Source organism: Cucumis sativus, chromosome 4, assembly GCF_000004075.3.
Source record: "Cucumis sativus cultivar 9930 chromosome 4, Cucumber_9930_V3, whole genome shotgun sequence".
Lineage (NCBI taxonomy): Eukaryota > Viridiplantae > Streptophyta > Magnoliopsida > Cucurbitales > Cucurbitaceae > Cucumis > Cucumis sativus.
Window position 1 is genome coordinate 14054281 of NC_026658.2, and position 22589 is coordinate 14076869.

At 29.5% G+C, this 22589-nt stretch overlaps 2 protein-coding genes across 3 annotated transcripts; both read right to left on the minus strand.

The window, feature by feature from the left end:
• Positions 1-4063: 4063 nt before the first annotated feature.
• Positions 4064-5793, minus strand: LOC101207338 (serine/threonine-protein kinase UCNL). The gene has a single exon (XM_004142080.3). It carries the CDS (start codon positions 5658-5660, stop codon positions 4395-4397), a length of 1266 nt encoding a protein of 421 aa, XP_004142128.1. The 5' UTR covers positions 5661-5793; the 3' UTR covers positions 4064-4394.
• A 10145-nt stretch (positions 5794-15938) lies between these two features.
• On the minus strand, positions 15939-19434 carry LOC101207097 (AP2-like ethylene-responsive transcription factor PLT2). 2 transcript variants are annotated; one of them, XM_031883892.1, is made up of 10 exons: positions 19333-19434; positions 19046-19251; positions 18496-18964; positions 18334-18416; positions 18124-18132; positions 17875-17963; positions 17693-17766; positions 17515-17565; positions 17339-17415; positions 15939-17082 (listed from the first exon to the last, which is right to left on the minus strand). In XM_031883892.1, exons 2-10 carry the CDS (start codon positions 19203-19205, stop codon positions 16247-16249), a joined length of 1848 nt encoding a protein of 615 aa, XP_031739752.1. In that variant the 5' UTR covers positions 19206-19251; positions 19333-19434; the 3' UTR covers positions 15939-16246. The 2 variants fall into 2 exon arrangements, with proteins under 2 accessions (XP_031739752.1, XP_011653587.1); XM_011655285.2 differs by lacking the exon at positions 19333-19434 and having other exon boundaries at positions 19046-19295.
• Between the last annotated feature and the right edge of the window lie 3155 nt (positions 19435-22589).

Genomic DNA, 22589 nt, shown 5'->3' on the forward strand with positions numbered 1-22589 from the left:
ATTGTGAAGTGAGATAATTAACTAATTTTAATAGACATGAACATATACGAAAACTTAATTCTAATTCATTATAACTTGTGAATTTTTTACTCTAAATTAAGTAAAGTCCATTGATAAAAGTGTCAATCTTAAATAAATTTGGACAAAATTGAGACAAAACTAGAACTTAAAAAGTAAGATTGTAACCTTTTACAATTGAAAGACTAAATTGAAATCAAACTCAAAATTTAGTAAATGAAAACGTAACAATGTATTGCATCAAATTCAAAATTTAAAAACCAATCTAAATTTTCTTTTTCTTTCTATAATAATAATAATAATGAAGTGTTACTTTGACTAAAAATATTTTATAAAGTGTTAAACAAAATTGGAGAAATAGATTTAGAAATGGGTGGGTAGGAAAGACACACACTGGCCTTTCCTTTCCCCCACCAATATGAATCCCACTTCTTCTCATCATGATGTTGGGATATTGTTTCCCAACAAAAAAAAGCAACACATAGAGCTTACTCAATTTCTTACATTTTTATACTTAAATTGCAATCAACAATCTTTACACTCCAAATTATATTTTATAATTTTCCTTTATGGGTAAAGAAAATAACAATAAATCTCATTTATAAATTTGTAGTAGCGTAATGTTTGTAACTTTAAATCAAACATTCATCGACAAAAATTATTAACTGCTTGATTGAGACTCATAACTGGTAAGTTAAATTCATTGTAGATAACTTTTTTCTTTGTTTTTTCTTTTCTTTTTGTTTACAAAGCTATTGTAATTAGAACAACAGGTTGGAGAATCAAAGATCTAACGTCGAGGTTGATAGTCTAAGCTATATAAAATAACTCGATTGTTCATATATATAAACACACCGATTAAAACTAACCTTGCCATTAAGTTGTTGGATCAAAATGTTAATTTTTGTTGCATATGAGTTTTAGAAAAGAGAGAAAGTATGCATCAATTTCACGTGCATTCCAATGCTTGATTTTGTTTTAATAAAGTCGAAAGTCATACACATACATCCACACCATATCATTCATTTTAACGTCAACTTCTTCAAGTGATTTCTTCACCGTTGTTTTTATACTTTAGCAAGAACTTAGAAAGATAGAAGCTCCATGCATAAATAGAGGTAGCTCAAAAGAGATCGTCAACGAGAGAGAATCTTGAGTGAGTTAGGCAACTCATGGAAAAGTTTAGTATAAAAGTCTAACGGCAAGCAATACAAAATAATTATGATATACATTTCCATGAAAGAGAGTTTAAGTTGAGCAAATTATTAGATGTTAGCTAACAATCCAACAAGTCAAACAGTAGCAACTCAACAACTCAATCGATTAACGAGACATCATCGTGAAAAGCTAGATGTCGATCATTACACAACACCAAATCCACTATGTATTTATTACTCTCTACCGTCGGTATTCATCTAAACTCCTTACTAAACAAACTGTCGATGGTTAGACAATACACAGAAGTTGAATTTGTTTGCTTGTTTAGGATAAAATAGGGGTGATTGACAATGGAAGAAAAAGACAGTAGAGAAGAAGATGAATCTGTCCGGAAGATATTGAGAGGTAAAGACAAATGGGGGAAGAGGCTGAATTATTATTGTAAACAGTGAGCACAGCCCTAAAGCTTGGAACATCCAAACAGATGAACCAAAGATAAAGTCTACCTTTTGGGTATTTGCCCTAAAAATGGAAGGGAAGTACTGCCCCTAATTTCATCCATTTTTTTCTCTCTTATGGAGCCCCCCATCACTCATAGGGTCACTCACATTAGGGGCTCCATAACTATATAATAAACTACTGTTCTTCAACAAAAATGAATAAAGAAACTAGGTGGACCTTCACACTATTAATTAGCCCTCCGACACTACCCTCCATTGACCCGACAAATAGAATACTTAATTTCACTATCCATTCTCTTTTCTTCTTTATCTTTTAGATTCGCTTCTTTTCATTCGTCTAATCAAATTTTTCTATTTCAAATACAAAAATAATTAGATATATATCTTACGACACTAGATAATTCAATCATAATTTAATGTGACCGATGATAAGAGATGCATACAAATAGGTACATTTTAGGATAATTCACACACAATTATCGTCCTTTTATATGTTCGCACTCACTTTTCCACTGTCAATCTAATTTTATATATTTTTTTCTTAAAAAAAATTCTAACGAAAAACAATATTTTTAGGTTGGTTGGGTTGTCAGGTTACATTGTTTTTTTCTCATTTCCAAGTCAACAATCGTTTTCTACCTTACGTGATTGTTTAGCTTTCAACCTCCAAACGATCGGTTAACTTTTCATCCAATCGTTTGACTTCTTACGCGATCTTTTAACAAAATACTCATAACTTTACTTTTATTATATAAATAATATAACTATATATATTATTCATTCGAGTTGGATTGAGTTGGGTTGAACCGAATTTTTCAGTCCAATCTAACATAAAAAAACCAAAATTCTCGATTCAACCCGTAGTAATCTCTGTTGTCTGGTTATTTGGGTTGGATTTACACCCTTACAGAAAAACATGCATTAATCGTCAAATTAACTAAAAGGAAAAAGAAAAGAAAATAGTATAGTAGTAATCTAAAAGAAGGTTTGATATTTTATGAAGGGGGGTGTATTGATTCCACAATTACAAAAGAGGGCAATGTTTTTCCATTTTTATAAACTATGCTTAACAACTTTTTGAATTGTATCTCAATCTATATATTATTCACGTGATTCTCCTCCTACCAAATTACAACAATGCCCAACTAAATTCAATAATTTCCTCTTCTTCTCTTCTTCTTCTTCTTTTTTCCATATTAGAAAGCACTTCATTTTCTTGATAGTGTAGACATTATTATATCCATACTATTTTTGTAAACTCCTTTTTATAATATGTATTCCACATTTTCAGGCCTATAGATTTATATAATTAGATTATATTAAATATTGCATTGAATAATAAAAACAATTAAAATCCCCCAATTTTAGAAAATTTTGTCTCGCAATGATAAGGATAGAGCTCTATTTTCTATACATCAAAAAAAGCACTTAAATTAATGTGGCCGCCCAATTTAAAGTAATGTTTCAAATTAAATTGGGGATTAATTTGATTATTGAAACTTTGATTAAAAACCTACTCATACCCCTAATAATAATCCCTGTTTCCCTTCTTCTTAACTTTTCCTTAGCCCTTCTCTGTTCTCTTCTTTTAATAACAATTACAATAATTCGTTTTGTATTTTTTTTAATCACAATTTCAACCAGGGAATTCGAGTTAATAATTGAGATTTTTCGAAAATATAATAAATGGGTAAAATATTTCTTTCTGTGAAATAAAAAATAGCATAGTTAACATATGATTAATAAAAAAATACTCCAGTTAATACATTATTGAGTAATCTTCTTCTAAATGAGAGTGCACTATAGTCTAAACGAATGATCTACCATCGTTTAACTCGAATATAGTGTTATATAGTGTATTATAATAGTGTTGACCATGCTAAACGATCATGTTAACCATGGTACGCGATCGTTTAAATCATGTCAACAATCATATAATTTATTTTAAACAATGAAAAAAAAAAACTTCAAATTGAAATGAAAACGATTATGTTGATCATGTTTTACTATTATGTTGATCGTTTAAATTTATCTTAATATTTTCTAATATAAGGAAGAATATTGAAACAATTTTAAAATAGTTTGAAAGAACGTTGATTATCCGATAAAGAGGAAATAAGAGATTTAAATCTAAAATAGATGAAAGAAATTTTGAAAAAAGAGATGAAGAAATCTAGGAGAGCAAAGAAGCAGGGAGAAGAAAAAGAATGATGTAAGGACAAATATGAAATATTTTTACAGGGTTTTGTTTTTTTATTACCAACAGTTGATTGATGAAGTGTAATAGATTTTTGTTTTATTAATTATTTTTAATTTTTCCCATTTATTTCTAAAAAGAATATAAATTTAAAAGAAGAAAAGAAGTAAAACCCATCCATTGATGTGGATTTAAAAAAAGTTATTGTTACAAATTAAAATGGAAGAAAAGAAGAAGAATTTTTTGATTGGATGAATTAAAAGAAACGTCAAGGAATTTGATTCCCTCGTCCTTTTTATAAGTAAAAAAAGGCATAAAGTGTAAAAACACGCGCCTCCCCAAGCGCTGCTTCATATTCAATTCAACTACAAAACAAACATTAATCATTTTAATTATCACCAGTTAATCCCGACTTTATAGTCACTAATCCTACCTATTATTACCTTAACAACACATTAATCTTTGTCAATTTCTCAATTACCTACTGCTGGGTGGGAATTATTCCATTTTATGTACATTCAAATTACAACTCTTACACGTGCAACCCCCCCGCACGTGTGTTAGAACTCTGTCAATGACATCTTATTATTCTCCCAACTGAATGACGTCGACGGTGTTGTTGACGACGGCGACGCTGGAAACGAAGGCGGTGATCTCTCTTTATGAAAGTATTCCGTTATACTCACACAACCCAGCTGTACATTCCCCGTCCATTCCGTTTCTTCACGTTGAGGTAAAAATGGCGGTCGCGTTACTTCCGTTAACAGGTCCCACTTAACACCGTTAAAAAACGCATGCTCTTTGATCTCGCACGCGCCTCCTGCGTACCCCAACCGCTTTGTGGGGTCCTTCACAAGCAACCTTTCGATCAAATCCGTTAAATCCGATCGCTTTCCGATCAACTCCGGAGCTTTGACCAAAACGTTTCGAAACGTCTCTTTCCGGTTCTTCCCCTTGAACGGCGTTGTCCCGTAGAGCATCTCGTACGTGAGGATCCCTAGAGCCCACCAATCTACGGCGAATTCATGTCCGTCTCCTTTAACAACTTCCGGTGAGACATACTCCTCCGTTCCGACGAATGAATTCGACCGTTCGCCATTGGTGAAACTCGACTTCCGACGACTCACCGGACTAACCCGAGCGGATTTAGCCTTTTTTAAGCCGTTTTTAACGTTGGATGTCGCCATGATCCACCGTGTCAAGTTTCTCCCCGGTTTTCGTCTGACGGCGATCGGTGGCTTCTCGTGACCGGTGTTTTCAAGAGAGACAACGTCTTTTACTGTTCTACGTGTTAAAGTACGCGACAGATCAAAGTCGGTGAGAGTGACGTGACCCGATTGTTGAATCAACACATTCTCCGGCTTCAAATCTCGGTAGACGATACCCATACTATGAAGGTGGTCGAGCGCACAAACGATCTCCGCCAAATAAAAACGAATGACAGCTGGAGAGAAAACCCGGTCCAATTGACGGTAACGCAAGACGTTAAGATCGCCCCCGGGACAGTACGGAACAGCCCAACCCAAAAACTCATCGGATTCAAAAGAACCAACAATGTCGGGAAGAAAAGGGTGAGGTGGTTTAGGGAAAGACAAACGAGAAAGAACCTGAATCTCCCAACGAGCTCGCCGCTCGGCGTCGACTTTGGAAGCAAAAGAGGATTTCTCAACGACCTTAAGAGCAAAGGGGAAATGAGCAGACTCATCAGAAATTCGATCATGGACGAGAAATACAGTCCCCATGGCTCCCTTTCCAAGTACCTTGATGGGTCTGAGAGTGTGAAGATCAAGCTCCGGTGGAGACGACGATGGATGAGACGAATCCATATCTAAAAGCTTCAAAAGAAAGAAGAAGATGAAGGAAGAACGAAGGTTGAAGAAAGAGAGTTGTTGTCTTTTGGAATTTATAGGAAAGAATTTGGACTTGTTGGTATTAGAAGCGTATTTTGCGCCTTTTTTAACAATCCTTTTAGGCCTTCTTTTTCTCCCCCAACAGTTACTACTCGATTCTCTCTTGTAAGTTGTTAATCAGTTGCTTTTCATAAAAGTGATTCCTATACAACACTCTTTAACGAATTTTGTTACAAACCAAAAGTAAAAAAACAAATCAAAAGATCAAGAACTAGTACTTTGGCTAATTAAACTACCATATAATTAAGCTTGTTTTAATTAAGAGATTACATCAGTTTTATTTATATTTAGTGACATAATAATGCCAAGAAATGGCAGGATATCGAAGTAGATGCAGATTCGTAATACAAATTAAAAAAGAAGGGCCACTTGGGTATCATCTTAATAGAAATAATTATTATAATTTTGAGTTCCAATCCTAGTGCATAGTACATGTACGCTCATAAACATAAACACCAGTAGGTTAGAGAGCTCTCAAACCCCACACCAACATGCATCGTAACTTAACCTCAACTCGTTGATCGAACAACGAGACATTTGTACTTCATTATTCCTAGTGTTATATTAACGAATGGAAGGCATTTGGATTGAATTATTAATTAGTAAGAGAAAAGGGAGGGAGGCTGCAGCCAACGAAGGCGTATAGATGTGATGAGTGTCATGAGCTGGTTAAAGTGAAGGATTTTCAATTGTTAAAGAGAATCAAAGAAATGCTGGGGCACACGTGTAGACCATAAAACAAGGAAAAAAACAAAAAAGGAAAAGGAAAAAAGAAAGGTATATATATATATATATATATATATATATATAAATATTTGTATCTTATGAAAATTCATTATATGATCTATAAAATAATTTTATTTAAAGAAAGAGAGAAAGAAACTGCGTCGTACGATTCTCACATGGAGACACCCATGATCCAAGGGGAGATGGGAACGTGGCATGAAGGATTTTTTGCTGGAACTTACTTTGGTTTTTATGATTTATTTGAAGCTTATTCATCATTTAAATGAAATAATATATATATAAAGAATTTATTGTGAGATCCATTTATTTTGGGGCTCAATAATTAATTAAAGCTAGCCTAGCATGTGATTTAGCACTAAATACAAAAACTAAATTGCGTCATTAAGGAGTAGGGATCGACCTTAATCATCCACTGACCACAAATCAAAAACTAATCTTTAGCTTAATCATGAAATTAAAATGTAAACTTGAGAGATGGAGGGGAATTAGGAGGGTTTAGGGAGAAAAATAGATTATTTAATAAGGCTCTACTTGTTATACTACAACGTGTTTGTCTTATTTATATAATAATCATTAAATGTGTACATTATATTAGCTATATGTTAGTTGATAACGTTATTAGATGTAAATTTGAGATAAGCCAAAATTCTAATAGAGGAAATTAAATAAAGAATGTAACTTATGCAAAAGAGAGAAAACATATAAAGGCCATTAACCTAGGTTGATTTCCAATAGGGTTTTGAAGTCGTTTTACGACAATCATAAAACCTATTAGGATGCAAGGGGCGTGTCTAGTTTCGTGTTTGGCCAAAGGTCAATGCCTATTGTTTTTTTCTAGGTTCATTTGGTCCTAAAATTAATAATGCTTTGGCCGGAGCATACATTGAACATGTTCCAAAACGTTACCTATTTTACAAGAGTTGACCTCACGGTCGAGGCTAAAGTCGAGCATGCATATATATCAACCCTAATTAACACATTGAGCTTTAATTTAACACGACCCAACTCTCGGGCCTAAATTTAGTTATTTTTTTTCTGAATTGATGTGGATTATTGCTAGGTTTGTGTGTGATAGAAACAAGTTTTTGGAATTTGTGTGGAAAAGAGAAAGAGAATGGTTGAGGATCCGAAGGGCAATAGAGAGAGAGGATGGGGGGGATGAGATTTCATTTCAACATGCTTTGGCATTTCGGTCCTACGTAGCAGCTTTTGCTGCTCCATTGCTCCCTTGCATTACCCACTCCCCACCTCACTTCCAATCATTCTTTCCAACCCCATCCTCCCATCCCCTTCCCATTTTCTTTATTACACATAAAACCACTTTGCTCAAATGCTATATATATATAACTCATATTTTTAATAATATATACACTTTCTTCTTCCTTCTGGTTGAAATTTAAAATGGATGCATGAAAACAAGTGTAACGTAAAAGTTGGTATGTCTAATTTTTCTTATACATTTCCATCACGACGTTAAATTTTCGTAAATTAGCGATATTTTTACATTTTCTATAAATTTGATATCGAAATGATTTGTAAATTGACATTTTTATCCTATTGTAAAATTATTATTTGAAACATACTGATGAACAAGTTTTACTAATAATATAAAATAATATAATAGGTTAATTAGCCTATTTGAAAATCTCACAAAATTTTTATCTATAATGTTAATTTGTTCTCGTAATTATTTTTCTAAAAATATCTTACCGTATTATATTTTATCGATGTTTCCATCGTCGTCTATATAAAATTAAGACCGACATTCTAAACCATGGATGTGTGTAAAAAACTAATTAACTTTAGAGATAGACTAAGGAGCCATTTGGGTCAATGACTATATACATAAGACTATAATAACCACTTTTTGTTAGTATAAATACTATTCAAAAGTCTTCATTTAATTACAGTAAATACTGTTTTAAATCTCTCTCATTTGCTACATTGTTACTATTTTACATTCATCCTTTTCTATTTTTAGTTTTTGTTTGAGTGTTTTGCTATTCTTTTATCAAACTAAAATAGTTCACACACTAAAAACACATATTGTTATAACGTAAACCAAAGTAATTTGTACCTCAAACACAAACTATTATAACTCAAGTATAATAATCTAATATTCAACTAATTCATGTTTGATAATACGTGGTTCCTATCTCAAAACTAACTGATAATAGAAAGAGTGATCCACCGGTCATACTAGTTTTTCCAACCTCAGATTCTCAAAATCATTTTAAATATGTGAAGAAAGAAAAGTGACCATCTCTTATTTATTTAAAGAAAATAAACATAGGAATTAATCAATTTATTTCGTTTTTAGTTTTTTTTTTCTTTCTACAAAGTATAAATATTTTTTTATTAATATTATTCTTTTTAAAACCCCCCATAATTAAAGGTAAAGAGTAAAAAATGTAAAATTAAAAATGTTGGGGATAGATATATAATAGAGTGGATGCATGTGGTGCGTAGGTATTGCTTTACTTTATTGTTAATCTTTTTAGGTTCTTCTTTTGGCTATGATTCCTAATCTATCATTTTTAAACCTTATATTGTTCTAAACATAATTATACAACAAATCTTCAATATTTTTTTTTTTTTTAAAAAAACAACACAACAAAATTCGCCCAACACGTGCAAAGCGTGTACCGCATTATTACACAAGTGTGTAATGTATTCATTTTTTCATAGTTTAAAAAAGGTTTACAAAATCAACAACTACGACATAGAAACAGATATACAACGTTTACTAACAATATCTTAATTATGCCCATAAGATAGAGGAAGAACAATATTATAAATTTTATATATGGTTTCTCTCTAAATTCTAGGGTAAAAACGTAAATAACCATAAATATACCTAGGTTATTGAATATACGATAAATGAAGAGCCGCACTTAGTTGTTCGTAGCACCACATAACTAATTCAAGAAATGACAATCTTATAGAAATACAAATATATATGTATTTCTTCTCTTAAAAAAGTTAAACATCTCGTTCTAATAAAAATAAATAACGTTCTAATTTATCTTTTCAATTTAATATTTTTGTTAGAATACTTATTAATTTGTAAATTCGTTTAAGGTTAATTTTCATAAATATAACAAAACATCAAAATATTTATATAACAAAATCAAAAAGTCTATAAAATCGGTCATTTTTTTAATATTTCAGGTTTGCCATTCTTTTCCATCTTCTTTCTTTCCTTCAAATCTAAACGATTTTGGTACAATATCGTGTATCAAATATATTCATTTTCGAAATTGTACTATACAGTGTAAATATTTTGTCGGTTTGTTATGTTTTTTTGAAAGAACCTTAGTTTAACTTATCAAAATAAGTATAGTTGAACAACAATCCATGTATATATATTTTTTAATTTACGTAAAAGGTTTAAATCTTCTATACGTTAAATTATTATTGTACCCAAAAATTAATTCGAAAACATATGTCAACAATTAACAACCATATAATAGTTCATATAATAGTTCAATTGTGTCAAACTATTATTACATCACACATCACATGAATTTAATTATATTTATGCTAACTTCACAACACAAGCAAAATTATGTATATAATCAATAATTGATGAGATATGTGTAATAACTGAATAACTTAATTAATTGCATAAGGTCCAATAAATTTCTTTTAGTTTTGTACAAATATTCCATAATTATATTAAAAAGAAATGTCAATAATTTATTAGTACAAAATTATTGAATGTTTATTAAGTTTGGTATATCTATCAAAACTAACACTATATATTATAACAATCTTAGTTATATCACAATACTTTATGATATTATCATAGTCATAAATTTGATATAGTTCCACATAACCTAAATCGTAAATTAAAATGTCTACTAAATAAATAAGCATGATACAACTAATAATAAATCCTAATTTCTTAATATGGTGAAGTGGTTGGTTAATTAGTTGATGAAATTAACAACTAACATTATATTATTAAAAACATCAATTACTTTTAAACTTAAAATTTTAATTTAATTTTCTATTAAACATAACTAAAACCTAACACATAATAAATTAAAGTGCACCCTTACCACCATGTATTAGACGATAAGTTAAAGCAGCATTGAATTAAATAAATGAGCTACATCAAAGTTTAAGACAACCAAATTGGCTTTTTAATTACATACACAATTTCTAATTAGGTTGTCATTAAGTGCAATAATTTTAATTAGTCTAGGTGCCTCCATGATTAGTTTAATGGAAAATTTACAAAATATTCATTTATATCACTATAAACATGATTTGATTTGACCCCATATTATTTACTTCTCTTGTATATCGTTTGTGAAATGTGTATTTTTTTTCTTATTTAAAATATTAAATATATATAAAATATGAAGGAGTAAATAATATATATATATACTCTAAAAAATAACACGATACGTGTAAGTACTTGTACACATAAGATTTCGAATTCAAATCTAATCGTCACAAATAGACAATATAAAATTTGGAAACAAAAACTACATTTAGTTCTTAAGTTTTGATTTTAGTTTCAACTTTTTTTTATAGAATGAAAATTAGTAAAACATAACTAATATTAATTTCTTTAATTATTCTAAATTTATTAATCTACGATTAAATTTGAAAACAAAAAATAAACATTTAGTAAAAGATTAAGATTAAAAATATAAATACCAAAATTTAGAGATCAAATTAAAACATAATTCAAACGTACGAGAACGCTTTAAAAACTTAAAATCTAAATTGAAATCAAACTCAAAAATTAAATGTGTAACATTCTATAAAACCTATAAACTAAATAGAGACACTAAACCCAAAATTCACATGATATTTTCTCGACCTATAAGATACGTAAAACTTCGTGTGTGTGTTTATATAGAGAGAGAATTAGAAAGAGACATATGTATATATAGATAAAAACTTAGGAAAAAGATGAAATTAAATTTAATAGTAAGGGAAGATGGAAACCCCACGGATTGGAAATTTAGGTTACAAGATGTTAAGGAAGTAATTCAATTTTGGGGACACAAAAACCCCACATTAATTATACTTTAGTAAAGCTAAATTGAATTAACTTTTCTTGAAGTCTCATAAAATGCATTCCTGTCGGGGCATCATCACATTATCAAAAATATATATATAACCTATGTATCATTAAATAAAATATATATCACACAAAAGTTTAAATTAAAGGGAACTTTATAAATTTTATATTCTTTTCTTCTTTTTTGTTTTTGTAATTTTAATTTTATTTTAGTTTAGAAAAGAAAAAGAAAAAAGAAGAAGAAGAGAAGAAAAGAAAAGAAGTAATAATAATAATGTTTCCACTAAACCAAATGTCAAAGTTTGAAACAAATGTACTTTAAAGATAAAAGTTAAATATATATGCACTTGTCGGCCATATTCATTATGATTAATTGTGTTTTCTAATTATATTAGTGGAAAATTACTATTTTCTTATAAACCCTAAACCCAATTTTAATTCACCTTTTTCTTTTCTTTTCTTTTTTTTTTGCTCAAGTCTACACGCTCATGTGGTAAAATACTAAAATTATCCTAGTCAACATACAATAAATCGGTACTCCAAGATGAAGTAATCATTCTTTTAGTTATTGGGTCTTAGACCTTAGTAGCACTTAAATAACTTGTAATAAAAAAATTTTATTTTTATTTTATTCAATCTCGACTATACGTTGCTTTGAGATGTCCTGAGATGAAAGACTTTTGTCTTTAGTTGTTTGACATGGATTTTTTTTATTGTGTTATACGAACTAAATTGATTTTAAATTAATTTTTATGTCTAAAATTTTAAATTTTAATTTCCCAGGAAAATTAAAACAAATTTTCTTATCAACATTTTTTTGAATTACATGTTTGGTCCATAAACTATATGTTTTATATGTACACTTATTTTTTAATTTAAAAGTGTATTTAATTTAACAATTTTGGGTAATTAATCCCTGGGGATCAAATTCAAACAAAAACTCAAAAGTTGATATTAAAATTTTAATAGTTTCAAACTTATAAACCAAGTAAAAGTTCAACCTACCAAAATCTATAAGATTACTTACAACATTAATTTAATAACAAATCATATATATATAGAGAGAGAAAGATGGAAAACAAATGGAATATAGTTTATAATATCTTATACTATAAGAAAAAATGAAAGTCATTGGATAATGGGTTATAAGTGGGAAGCACAAAGGCCAACCTCCACAATAATATTTCCTATATATATATATATTTGATTGACTATATCAACTTCAAATATTGTGTACACTTTGTAATCATTAAATTAAAATACAAACATATATATGATCCGACATTTCATTTTCTTGTTCGAATTTTTGGTGCAAATTAAATCATGGTTGTACCGAGATTATAGGATATGATTCGAATTTATATATCAAATTATTGTTATAATATATGGTACATAATATGCTTTCTTTATGGTGTCACACGGGCACTATCATGACTACCATCCACTTGTTTGACTATATAATATATATATATATATGCAACTGTGTAGTAATTGTCACAATCATGTACTCCCTACATTGCCCCAAATCAAATGATCTAGAAACCTTCTTTTATACATAAATTTCAAAAACCATATTTAAAGTATAATGGTAGTCGTAATTATACGTTTAATTAGTACAATTGTAATCAAAATTATTATTATTTAATATTAAAATTTCTCATTTTTATGTTATTGTATTTTCATACAAATCAATCGAATCAATCAATTGAATTAGAGATATAAAATATGAGAGAAAATTAAATTAATTGTTATTTTTAAAAGCAGGAGGATGTAATTATAAATTTTTTCTTTTTCTTTTTACTTTTTGTGAAAAATTGTAATTATTATGAATCTTTAACATTGATGACACCAATTGAATTCAAGGGTAGGATGATAGTTTTTGAATCTTTAGTATTTCAAATAAACAGACTCATCATTACACCAACACTACACATTATGTTATTTACTCATTTCATATTTTATACATTAATAATTCATTCATTATTATTTGCATTTTAATCACCCAATTATGTTCTCAATTCTTTGATTATTTCATTTTCATATCATAATTTCACTTTTATTAAACTTGTCTATTTTAGATATTAGATATTAGATATAGAGGGATAGAAATAGGTGCATAGAGTTTGTATTATTTTTTTTCTTAAAGAGAAAACATGTATTTGAATTTGCTTTGAAGAAAGATTAAGGTTGGTCAAATAATCTCTCATCTCACCAATAATAATAATGACAATGAAGTATAGAAAAAGAAACTTGTCAACTTATTTGAAGAATGCTTCTGAAAACTAAGTTTTAACACTATCCTTTCAGTATATTTGTATAGGTGGTTACGTGTAGATTTCAATATATAAATATATAAGAAGAGTTTAGAAACTTCATAAGAATTCGTATGATGTGATTTAATCAAAGAACTTGTGAAGAGGAGTGTGGATAGAATTTAGAGGTAGTTCGGAAAAGTATATGACAACTTACGAGAAGTTTAGAAGATGCATGGTTGATAATTAACCAAATTTATTATTATAAAAAAATAAAAATACATTTGTATCGAAAAATATCTCACGTATTTGTAGTTTAATTTTGATTCAACGTTTATTTTGTGAATGAATATTTTTTTATATATAACATGAACAATATTTATAAAGATTTTTTTGTTTTGTTAAAATGAGACTAGAAATTCATATGACCCTATTTTCAAAGTTAGAAGTTCTATTTTATTATCGTGAAAAAATAATTCAAACTAAATATATTTAACTACATAATTAAGATTTCTTTTAACAATTTCGTTTTTTTTGTTTTGGAAATGAATCCTATTAGCACTGTTCTCACCTCTAAATGTGTTGATTTATTATTTATTTTTAAAAAATAAAGTTAAAATTTAATTAATTAAATTAAATAGTAGCAAATATAGCAATTAAATTTAAAATAATTAAGTATATAACTCTATCTTAAATTTTTTACAAATATAACAAAATTCGATAAGGTCTATCACTAATAAATCATACTGTAAATATTTGTTGATGTATTTTAAAATATTATTACGTACTTAATTACTATTCTTAAAATTAAGTAATTAATTAACTATTAAATTATTAATTAATTAAAAGTAATTAAGAATTTACGATGGATTATATTGAAGCCCACATTATTAGTTTTGGGCCAAGAGAAAGCAGTGGCCCAGTCCAATAAAGAGGGTCGTTCCGTACTCGACGGAAAATTTCCATCGTAATAACAAGAAAGTGTACGAATAACATTTAAAAAAAAGTTACAAATATAAGAAAAGTTTATATTTGCAATTGTTTAAACTGTTGTTAACTTGTTATATATTTTTATATTTTAAATCTACTTTCTATATTTGTAACTATTTTTTTTCTTCTTCTATTTAATATGTATTGGAATATTTAAATCTCGAATATTTCTTAACTGATAATTTCTTCCTTTATAACTATTTAGTCAGGTTCGCGTTGATATTCCTAAATTTATTCTTACAATTTTGTAAATACAAACATTAACTATGGAAGAATATTCACATGTTAAAAGACATTTTTTTTCTTTTAAAATATTAAGTTGGGAGTGGCATAAAAAAATTGATTATTCAACTTCAAAAGCATAAATGCATGTCAATTTAGGTCGAATTATATGGTTAAGTTGATCTAAACTTTTGTTAAATATTACAAAATCTACACATTTTATACTTTCGACACACTTTTTTTAAAAACATTTTCTTGGGTTTGAGTATGGAGAAACATAACTTGGCTAAAAGCAGATCATTCTAATTTATATGCTTTCATTTGTAAAATCCTTTTGGATCGAATAGTATATATATATTGTTTTGTAGCACGAACATTAAATATCTAAGATTTAAATTAATGTTTGGTCTTTAAATGTCTTATATAATTAATATTTATGTTTGGATATTCATGATGTTAGTGAATCGAGTGTGTAACAAAAAAGGAAATCACTTGAAAATCTCTATGGTTTGCATGTTACAATAGTAATTCTCCAAAATGCATGCAAAGATCAAACCCCTTTCCTAGTACTCGAGAACATATCATCAACGTGTGGATCTAAATATGTCAAAGATGCATGCTAAAGATATGTTAACCTAGTTGAAGTGTTCTAGTGCGACAACTCGATCCCTTCTCCCTCAAGTTATATCTTGTTAAATAAACTATTAGACACTTTAAAGTGTCGGTGCCAAATTTCAAGCACAAACACTTACTTCTCTTTGAGTTAGGACAATGTATTTATAAGTGTGGTGGACGTAAAAACCCTAAACCAAACTTGAACAGAAGGTGTGTCTGATTTTGAAGAGGGTGTGTCATCTGAATCCTTCACTATTAAGACAGAACAATAAGTAATGAAAATTTACTGTTAGGAAGAGAAGGAAAGAGTTGAAATAAAATGGAGAGTGATGAAAATTAATAAGAAAGGTTAAAATAATATAATATATGAGAGCGATGGGTACAGTACAGTCATTACAAACAACTTTGTTCTTTGATTCTCAAATATTCTCCGTCGTTAGTTGCCGTTGTTGCTGTGTTTACGTTCTTCTCCATTAAACTTCACCCTAATCCAAGTTTACATTTCCAAAATCAAATCGTAAATGGCAATCCCACATTCCTAATCCAACCAAAAAAGAAAGAAAGAAAGAAAGAAAGAAAGAAAAAACCCATCAAATTTCCCCATAATTAGTTAACTTTTGAATCACATGTGTGTATCAATCATTCCACATGGAGAAAACCCCAGCGTTAGAACCTTGGACAGAATCCCCGGTCCAACCGCCGTAGCCACCGGAATTAGGCATGTCATAGTCAACCTTAACGAGGGCATATTCCTCCGCTGTGCTGCCGGATGCAGAACCAATCCCAAATGCATTCCCAAGATAACCTCCCCCTCCATGACTATTACTCTCAAAATGACTCAATGCATTAGTATTATTATTAGTGTCCAAACTAGAAGCTCCTCCACCTCCTCCTCCTCCGCCGGCGCCGGCGCCACCACCTCCGCCGCTCATGTTAATCATGCCGTGAAGCAAAGCGGGATGATTATGAAGATACCCAGCACCGTAAAACGGATGATTGTTGTTGTTGTTAGGGTAAGAGGAATGATCAGATGAATGGTGGATGTAAGAAGAAGAAGGGTTGTGGAACGAGGAAGGATGGTGAGTACTGTAATGAGAAATGTCATGGTGGTTTTGAAGAGAGAGCAAAGGTTGGGTTTGAAGATGGTGATGGTCTATATTGAGATTTGGTTGTTGGAGTAAATTAGGATAATGAGAAGAGTTAGTTGTGGAAGAGGAAGAGGTTCCATATTGGAAGCAAGAAGAGGAGGATGAAGAGGAACCTAATGCAATCATTTCATCTCGCTTTCGAGACGATTCCACGGCTTGAGCTTCCTTTAGTCGCTTTGCAGCACCACCACCGATTGGAAGCGTGTTGCTCTCTAATATGCTTTTCACATCGTAACGACTCATATCGAAGTTTGTTACTGCATTTAGCCCTCTGAATTTTATAGCCGCTATATCATATGCTTCTGCTGCTTCCTCTTCCGTACCTACAAACCCCATATCATAGATATCACCCATCAATCATAACTACAATTATACTCTCATATCACACACTTAGGTAGTTGAACTACACTCATTTATCTCCTTAGTTCTATAAAACTTTTTTTCTTATAAAATCAAGGAATAAACTTAATTTTAAAAAAGAAAAACAAAATATCAGATTGAGAAAATGGGAGAACATTAGAGAGAAAAACAAGGAGCAAAACATGGGCAATAAATTTAAAGTCAACAAAGCACACTTACTGAAAGTTCCCAAATAAAGATCTTTGTTTCCTGCTACTCTTCCAATCCTAGCCTGCCATCTTCCATGTTGGTGGTGCCTATTTTTATTTTACCCCACACACACACACACACATTTATATATATATATATAATATAATATATATACTCTCATGAAAAATATTTAAAGAATGAAAAACCTTGTAACTCCACGATACATTGATGCCCCCCTTGAGAATCCACTGCTTTTCCTGAAATCAAAATATAGGGCACTTGTAAGAAAATTAAACCAGACCCAATTTAGAAAAGGAAAAAGAATTGATTATTGTTTAATTTCTAGCTGTTATATAGTTAATGTCTATGAATGAAATAATTAACCTTCTAATGGCAGCCACAAATTCTTGTCTGGTCATGTGCTTCATTTCCTCCACTTCCTTCTCATAGTTACTGATCTGCAAAAAATAATACATAACTTCATCAAATTTGAATTTATGTATATATATAAGTTTACGATCTTATAATAAAATTTGTATATGCGAATTCAAATTTGGTAAAATTACAGGAAAATTTGTGGTGGTGGATGTTCCCCAGTATTTCAATGCAGCAAGATCATAAGCCCTAGCAGCTTTCTCTTCTTTATCATACCCACCTGTTCCATCATTTACAAACAAAAAATAATTTAATTAGTATTCCTCATTACAAACAAACAAAAAGAAAGAATTATTTTAAAAGAAGAACTTAATATTTATATATAAAGACATTGATAAGGATCAGGATGATGATCGAGTATTAAGAAAAGTAATACTCACCCAAATAGACTGCTCGAGAGATCATGGCAGAGAGACAAAGATCATTCCAACATGTAATAAAAAGTCAAACAAAGTCAATTACTTTGCAGCTTTAAATCTTAAATTATTCAAATCAATTAACAAATTAAATTAAACAAAAAAAACCCTAACGATAACCCTAGAAAAAATCAAAATGAATATGAAAATTAAAAATGGTTATATTACACACACCTTGCCTGCCCTTCCTTGACTGCCCTTCCCTTCTACAACTGTTATCCCACAAATGCGCTTCATACCTTCCGGTCCATCTATGCCTACACACAATAACACAAACGATGAATATTTCTAACATGGTACCAGAGTTGATAATAAAAAAAGTATATATATAAATACCTGGTTACACCACGATAAATGGAAGTTCTTTGACCAAAAGTGTCCAAAGTTCTTCGAGGGGTGACGTCGAGAGTGGTATTGCTGTTGTTGTTACTGTTGTTGGATGTGGTATTATTATCAGGGGTGGACGTTGTTTCACAAGTAGAGGGTTTACCACTACCCATCGAGAGAGTCAAAGATTGTAAACAGTTGGAATTATCTTGAAGGTCAAAGTTAGAAGAAGAAGAAGAGTCAAGATTTATATTAGAAGGAGGAGGAGGAGGAGTGAGTGTTTGTTGTTGTTGTTGTTGTTGTTGTTGATGAAGAGGAACTAATCTTGTGATTGGGAACAAATAATCTGTATCATTACTTTGATGATGAATTTCATTAAACCCAATGAGATCTGTTTCATTTTCTGCTTTGCTTACTCCTAAAAAATCTGCTATTTTTGGAACTTCACCACCACTTTGATTACTTATCAGATTCCACTCTAATAAAACAACAAAAACAAAAATTAAAAGATGGGAATTGAATTGAATTAATTAGAGAAGAAAAAAAAGGTATTATTTACCATGGGTTTGAAATGGAATATCCATATTATGATCATTCTCCAAATTTCCCAAAGAGAAATGATGGGAATGATGAGTTGTGGTTTGAAGATGTGGTGGCAAAGAAGGATTGGTGGGTGAAAGTGGAAATGAAAGCCAATTGTTTGAGTTCATGGATCCCATAATCCTCTTCTTCTTCTTTCTTCTTCTTCCTTCTTCTTCTTCAATCCTGAAAAATAGGAAGAAACAAAATTCATTAAATATAAACCAAAGATGACGGACATAAGATAACAGAGGACTAGGGGTATACCCTTAAAAGAGAAAATTAGGGTTTTTTCCTTAAAAAAAAGAAAAAGAATAAGAAGAAGAAGAAGTTTTGTGTAGAAGTTCAGAAGAGAAGCATGTATTTCAGGAGACAGAGTTAAAAGTTAATAAGGAAGATGAAGAGACTAAAAAGAAAAGTTTTGGAAAGATACAAAGTATTTAATTAATTAATATATAACAAACATATATATATATTTAATTTAAACAAAGAAAAAAGAAAAAAGAAAAAAAAAAAGAAAGAGAAAAGAAATTAGTGTACCTCGTCACCACCCCTTCTAGTATGGTCTAAACTTACCCTTTCCAAAGCAATGAAAACCATATTATATTAACATATAGTTGAAGAGAGATTTGATATATATAACACGAGTGTGTATGTACGTGTGTGACATCCTAAAAAGCTTATTATAAAAATATATTATAAAGTTGATGAGATTGATATACTAAGACAAATCCTCAACTCCAACTGGAAAAATCCAATGTATAAAAAATGTTACCAAGTTGGAATATTGGAACTCCCGTTTCTTGATATCATAAATTATGACTCCTCAAAGCCCAACATTACCACACTCTGCAAATCATATCTCACTCTTAATATTATAAATATATTATTACCTATAAACTTTCTCTTCCCTTCAAAAACAAAACAAAATCAGTCCACATGCCATTAAAATTTTGTCCTTTGCTTCATGTTTTTTTTACATAATTTCTTTTGTTTTACTTCTATATTTATCACAATGTTGTGAATTATTCATAATATTTTCACTACTCTTTAAACTATAAAATCAATTTTGTGTCAAATAAGGGCATTTTGATTTATATATAATACTATCACGTGTTTTATTATTGATTTTTTTTTTTTTTATGTTATGGATCAACACATCAAATTTAAAGTTGAAGTGGTTCATAATTCAAGTAATTAAGTGTATTGAAATATCTTCTAATTGCCTCATTATACCATGAACATCAAAAGCGAGTTGTATTGGCATTGCATGGAATATATATACAAAGAAGAGATTTGGAGATGAGCTCCAGAGAAAACCTTTGAATTTAGTAAGATATTAGAAACATCATTGCAAATAAAGAAAAATTGTACAAAATCTTCAAATACAAACATTTCTAACTCTAAGTCAATTTTACAAAACAAAAGCAAGTATTTAAAAATTTAGCTATACTTCTTTTGATTTTCGAAAAGTTAGATTTTGATTTTGATAACACTCTAAAAATCCAATCAAACAACGAAACACACATATATATACCAATAATGTTCATAGAAGGAAAAACTCTTCACAGAGATTTGGAAAGATATTGAAGCGTTTACGGACCATAGATGAGTAGATTACCTCTTTTTAAAGATTATATTAGCAGCTCTATTGCTCTTAATACTTATGCTTTTGTTTAATGCTTGACTTCAGATCTCTCATGGACTTTTCTCTACCCTTCGATTTTCTTTCCTGCCTTCTTGTATTGTTTTAATGAAGTAGGGATAATGAAGGTGCTACTTAGTGGAGATATCCACTTATTACCAAAACAACAAAACCATAACACCCTAGATATTTAAATTAAAACGCTACAACTAATTAATAATTAAACCACACACAACCAATCTCATAGAAATAAATACATAAAGAAGCCAATAAAACTTTAGGGGAAAGAAATTCATGTGCATATATGTACGGACAAAGATTATTATAAAGAAAAATGAGAAATGGAAGGAAGGTATTAAATTTCGAAAGTACTTCACTAAAAAGAAAACATATATATATATATATATATATATATATATATATATATATATATATATATATATATATTGTAATTAGTAATATTAAAAGGAAGGGTTTAGGAAAAGCAGTTAATTAAAATGAAAACATTAAGCGTGACTCCCTAAGTTTAAAATTATGTTTGACCATTTAATTGGTTTTCGCACCCGTCAAACTCACCCCAACAACAATCACATTCTAACATGTTAGTAATAATAATAATAATAATGTATAGTTTTTAATTACATTTTCATTATACATATCATATAATTAATAATTAATAATAATATGTGTGTACAAATGTTTTTATAATTATGCCTCATTTGCCAAATCTATATATTTAACATTTTAACCATCAATTTCAGAGAGTCCATCTACTGAAATTACCAAATTAATAATTAAAATGTTAATTAATTAATTAATCAAGTATCAATATGTTAAATAGGATCCAATTAATCCCACTTCAATTATTATCACTGCCTCTTCGATTCAAACTACAAAACATTATGCTTATTGGAATATATGATAATCATAATTTAACAGAGTAGTTAGAATTGTAATTTGCAATATAATGAGTAATAACAATTTGGAAAACCAAAGATTGGTTGCGGTAAAAACAATATATATTTCAAATAGTTAATCTTTGATATGTAAATTATTTCAAATACGATAAAATACGAATTAATCATACTGTACTAATGCATCAGATTGAGAAATTCTCGATAATACGATCATACTGTACTAAGCATACTAAGCAAAACTAATTATGTACAAAAGAAAACGATACTTTATTTTAGGTATATATTTTTTAACTTGTAATTTACAGAATAGACATTTGAAATTAAACTCTAGGTAGTCCATTAGCCAAATGCTGTGAAGAAAAGATGAATCTTATTTTTACCCAGAAAATGAAAAACACAACACACAATCGTGTATTTTTATATAGGATCATAATATATTTAAAAAACGACTAATTAAAAAATAGAAGTAGAACACACACACACACACAAAAAAAAAAAAAAAAATAGTATAATCAGATTGAGAGGGGCAATCCAAACTGTATGGGAAACCCTAAAGATTGGATGAAGAATGTTCCAAGCAAATGATATATATGTTATAAATTTAATTTACATACAAAAACTATTATTTCAGTTGCATGCAGCAGCATATGATGCAATATGCTTTTCTCTTAATTTATATATTCATATGAATAATAATTTGATTTCCCATGAGCCCTTACACTATTTTCTTCCTGATATATAATATAGATTCAAAAAATTCGATCCCAATCAGGAAACGAAATCCATGTGTAGATATGCTGTTTTCTTTTTAATAATAATAATAATAAGTAGACAAAAGTTGAAAATATTTACTGTCAGATTAAATAAATATACACATGGTCCTGACAAAACTTAAGGTGTCAGAGTTAAAAGACTAAAAAGTTGGGAAGTTCAAGAATAGAAGCACAAAAAGAATTAAAAAG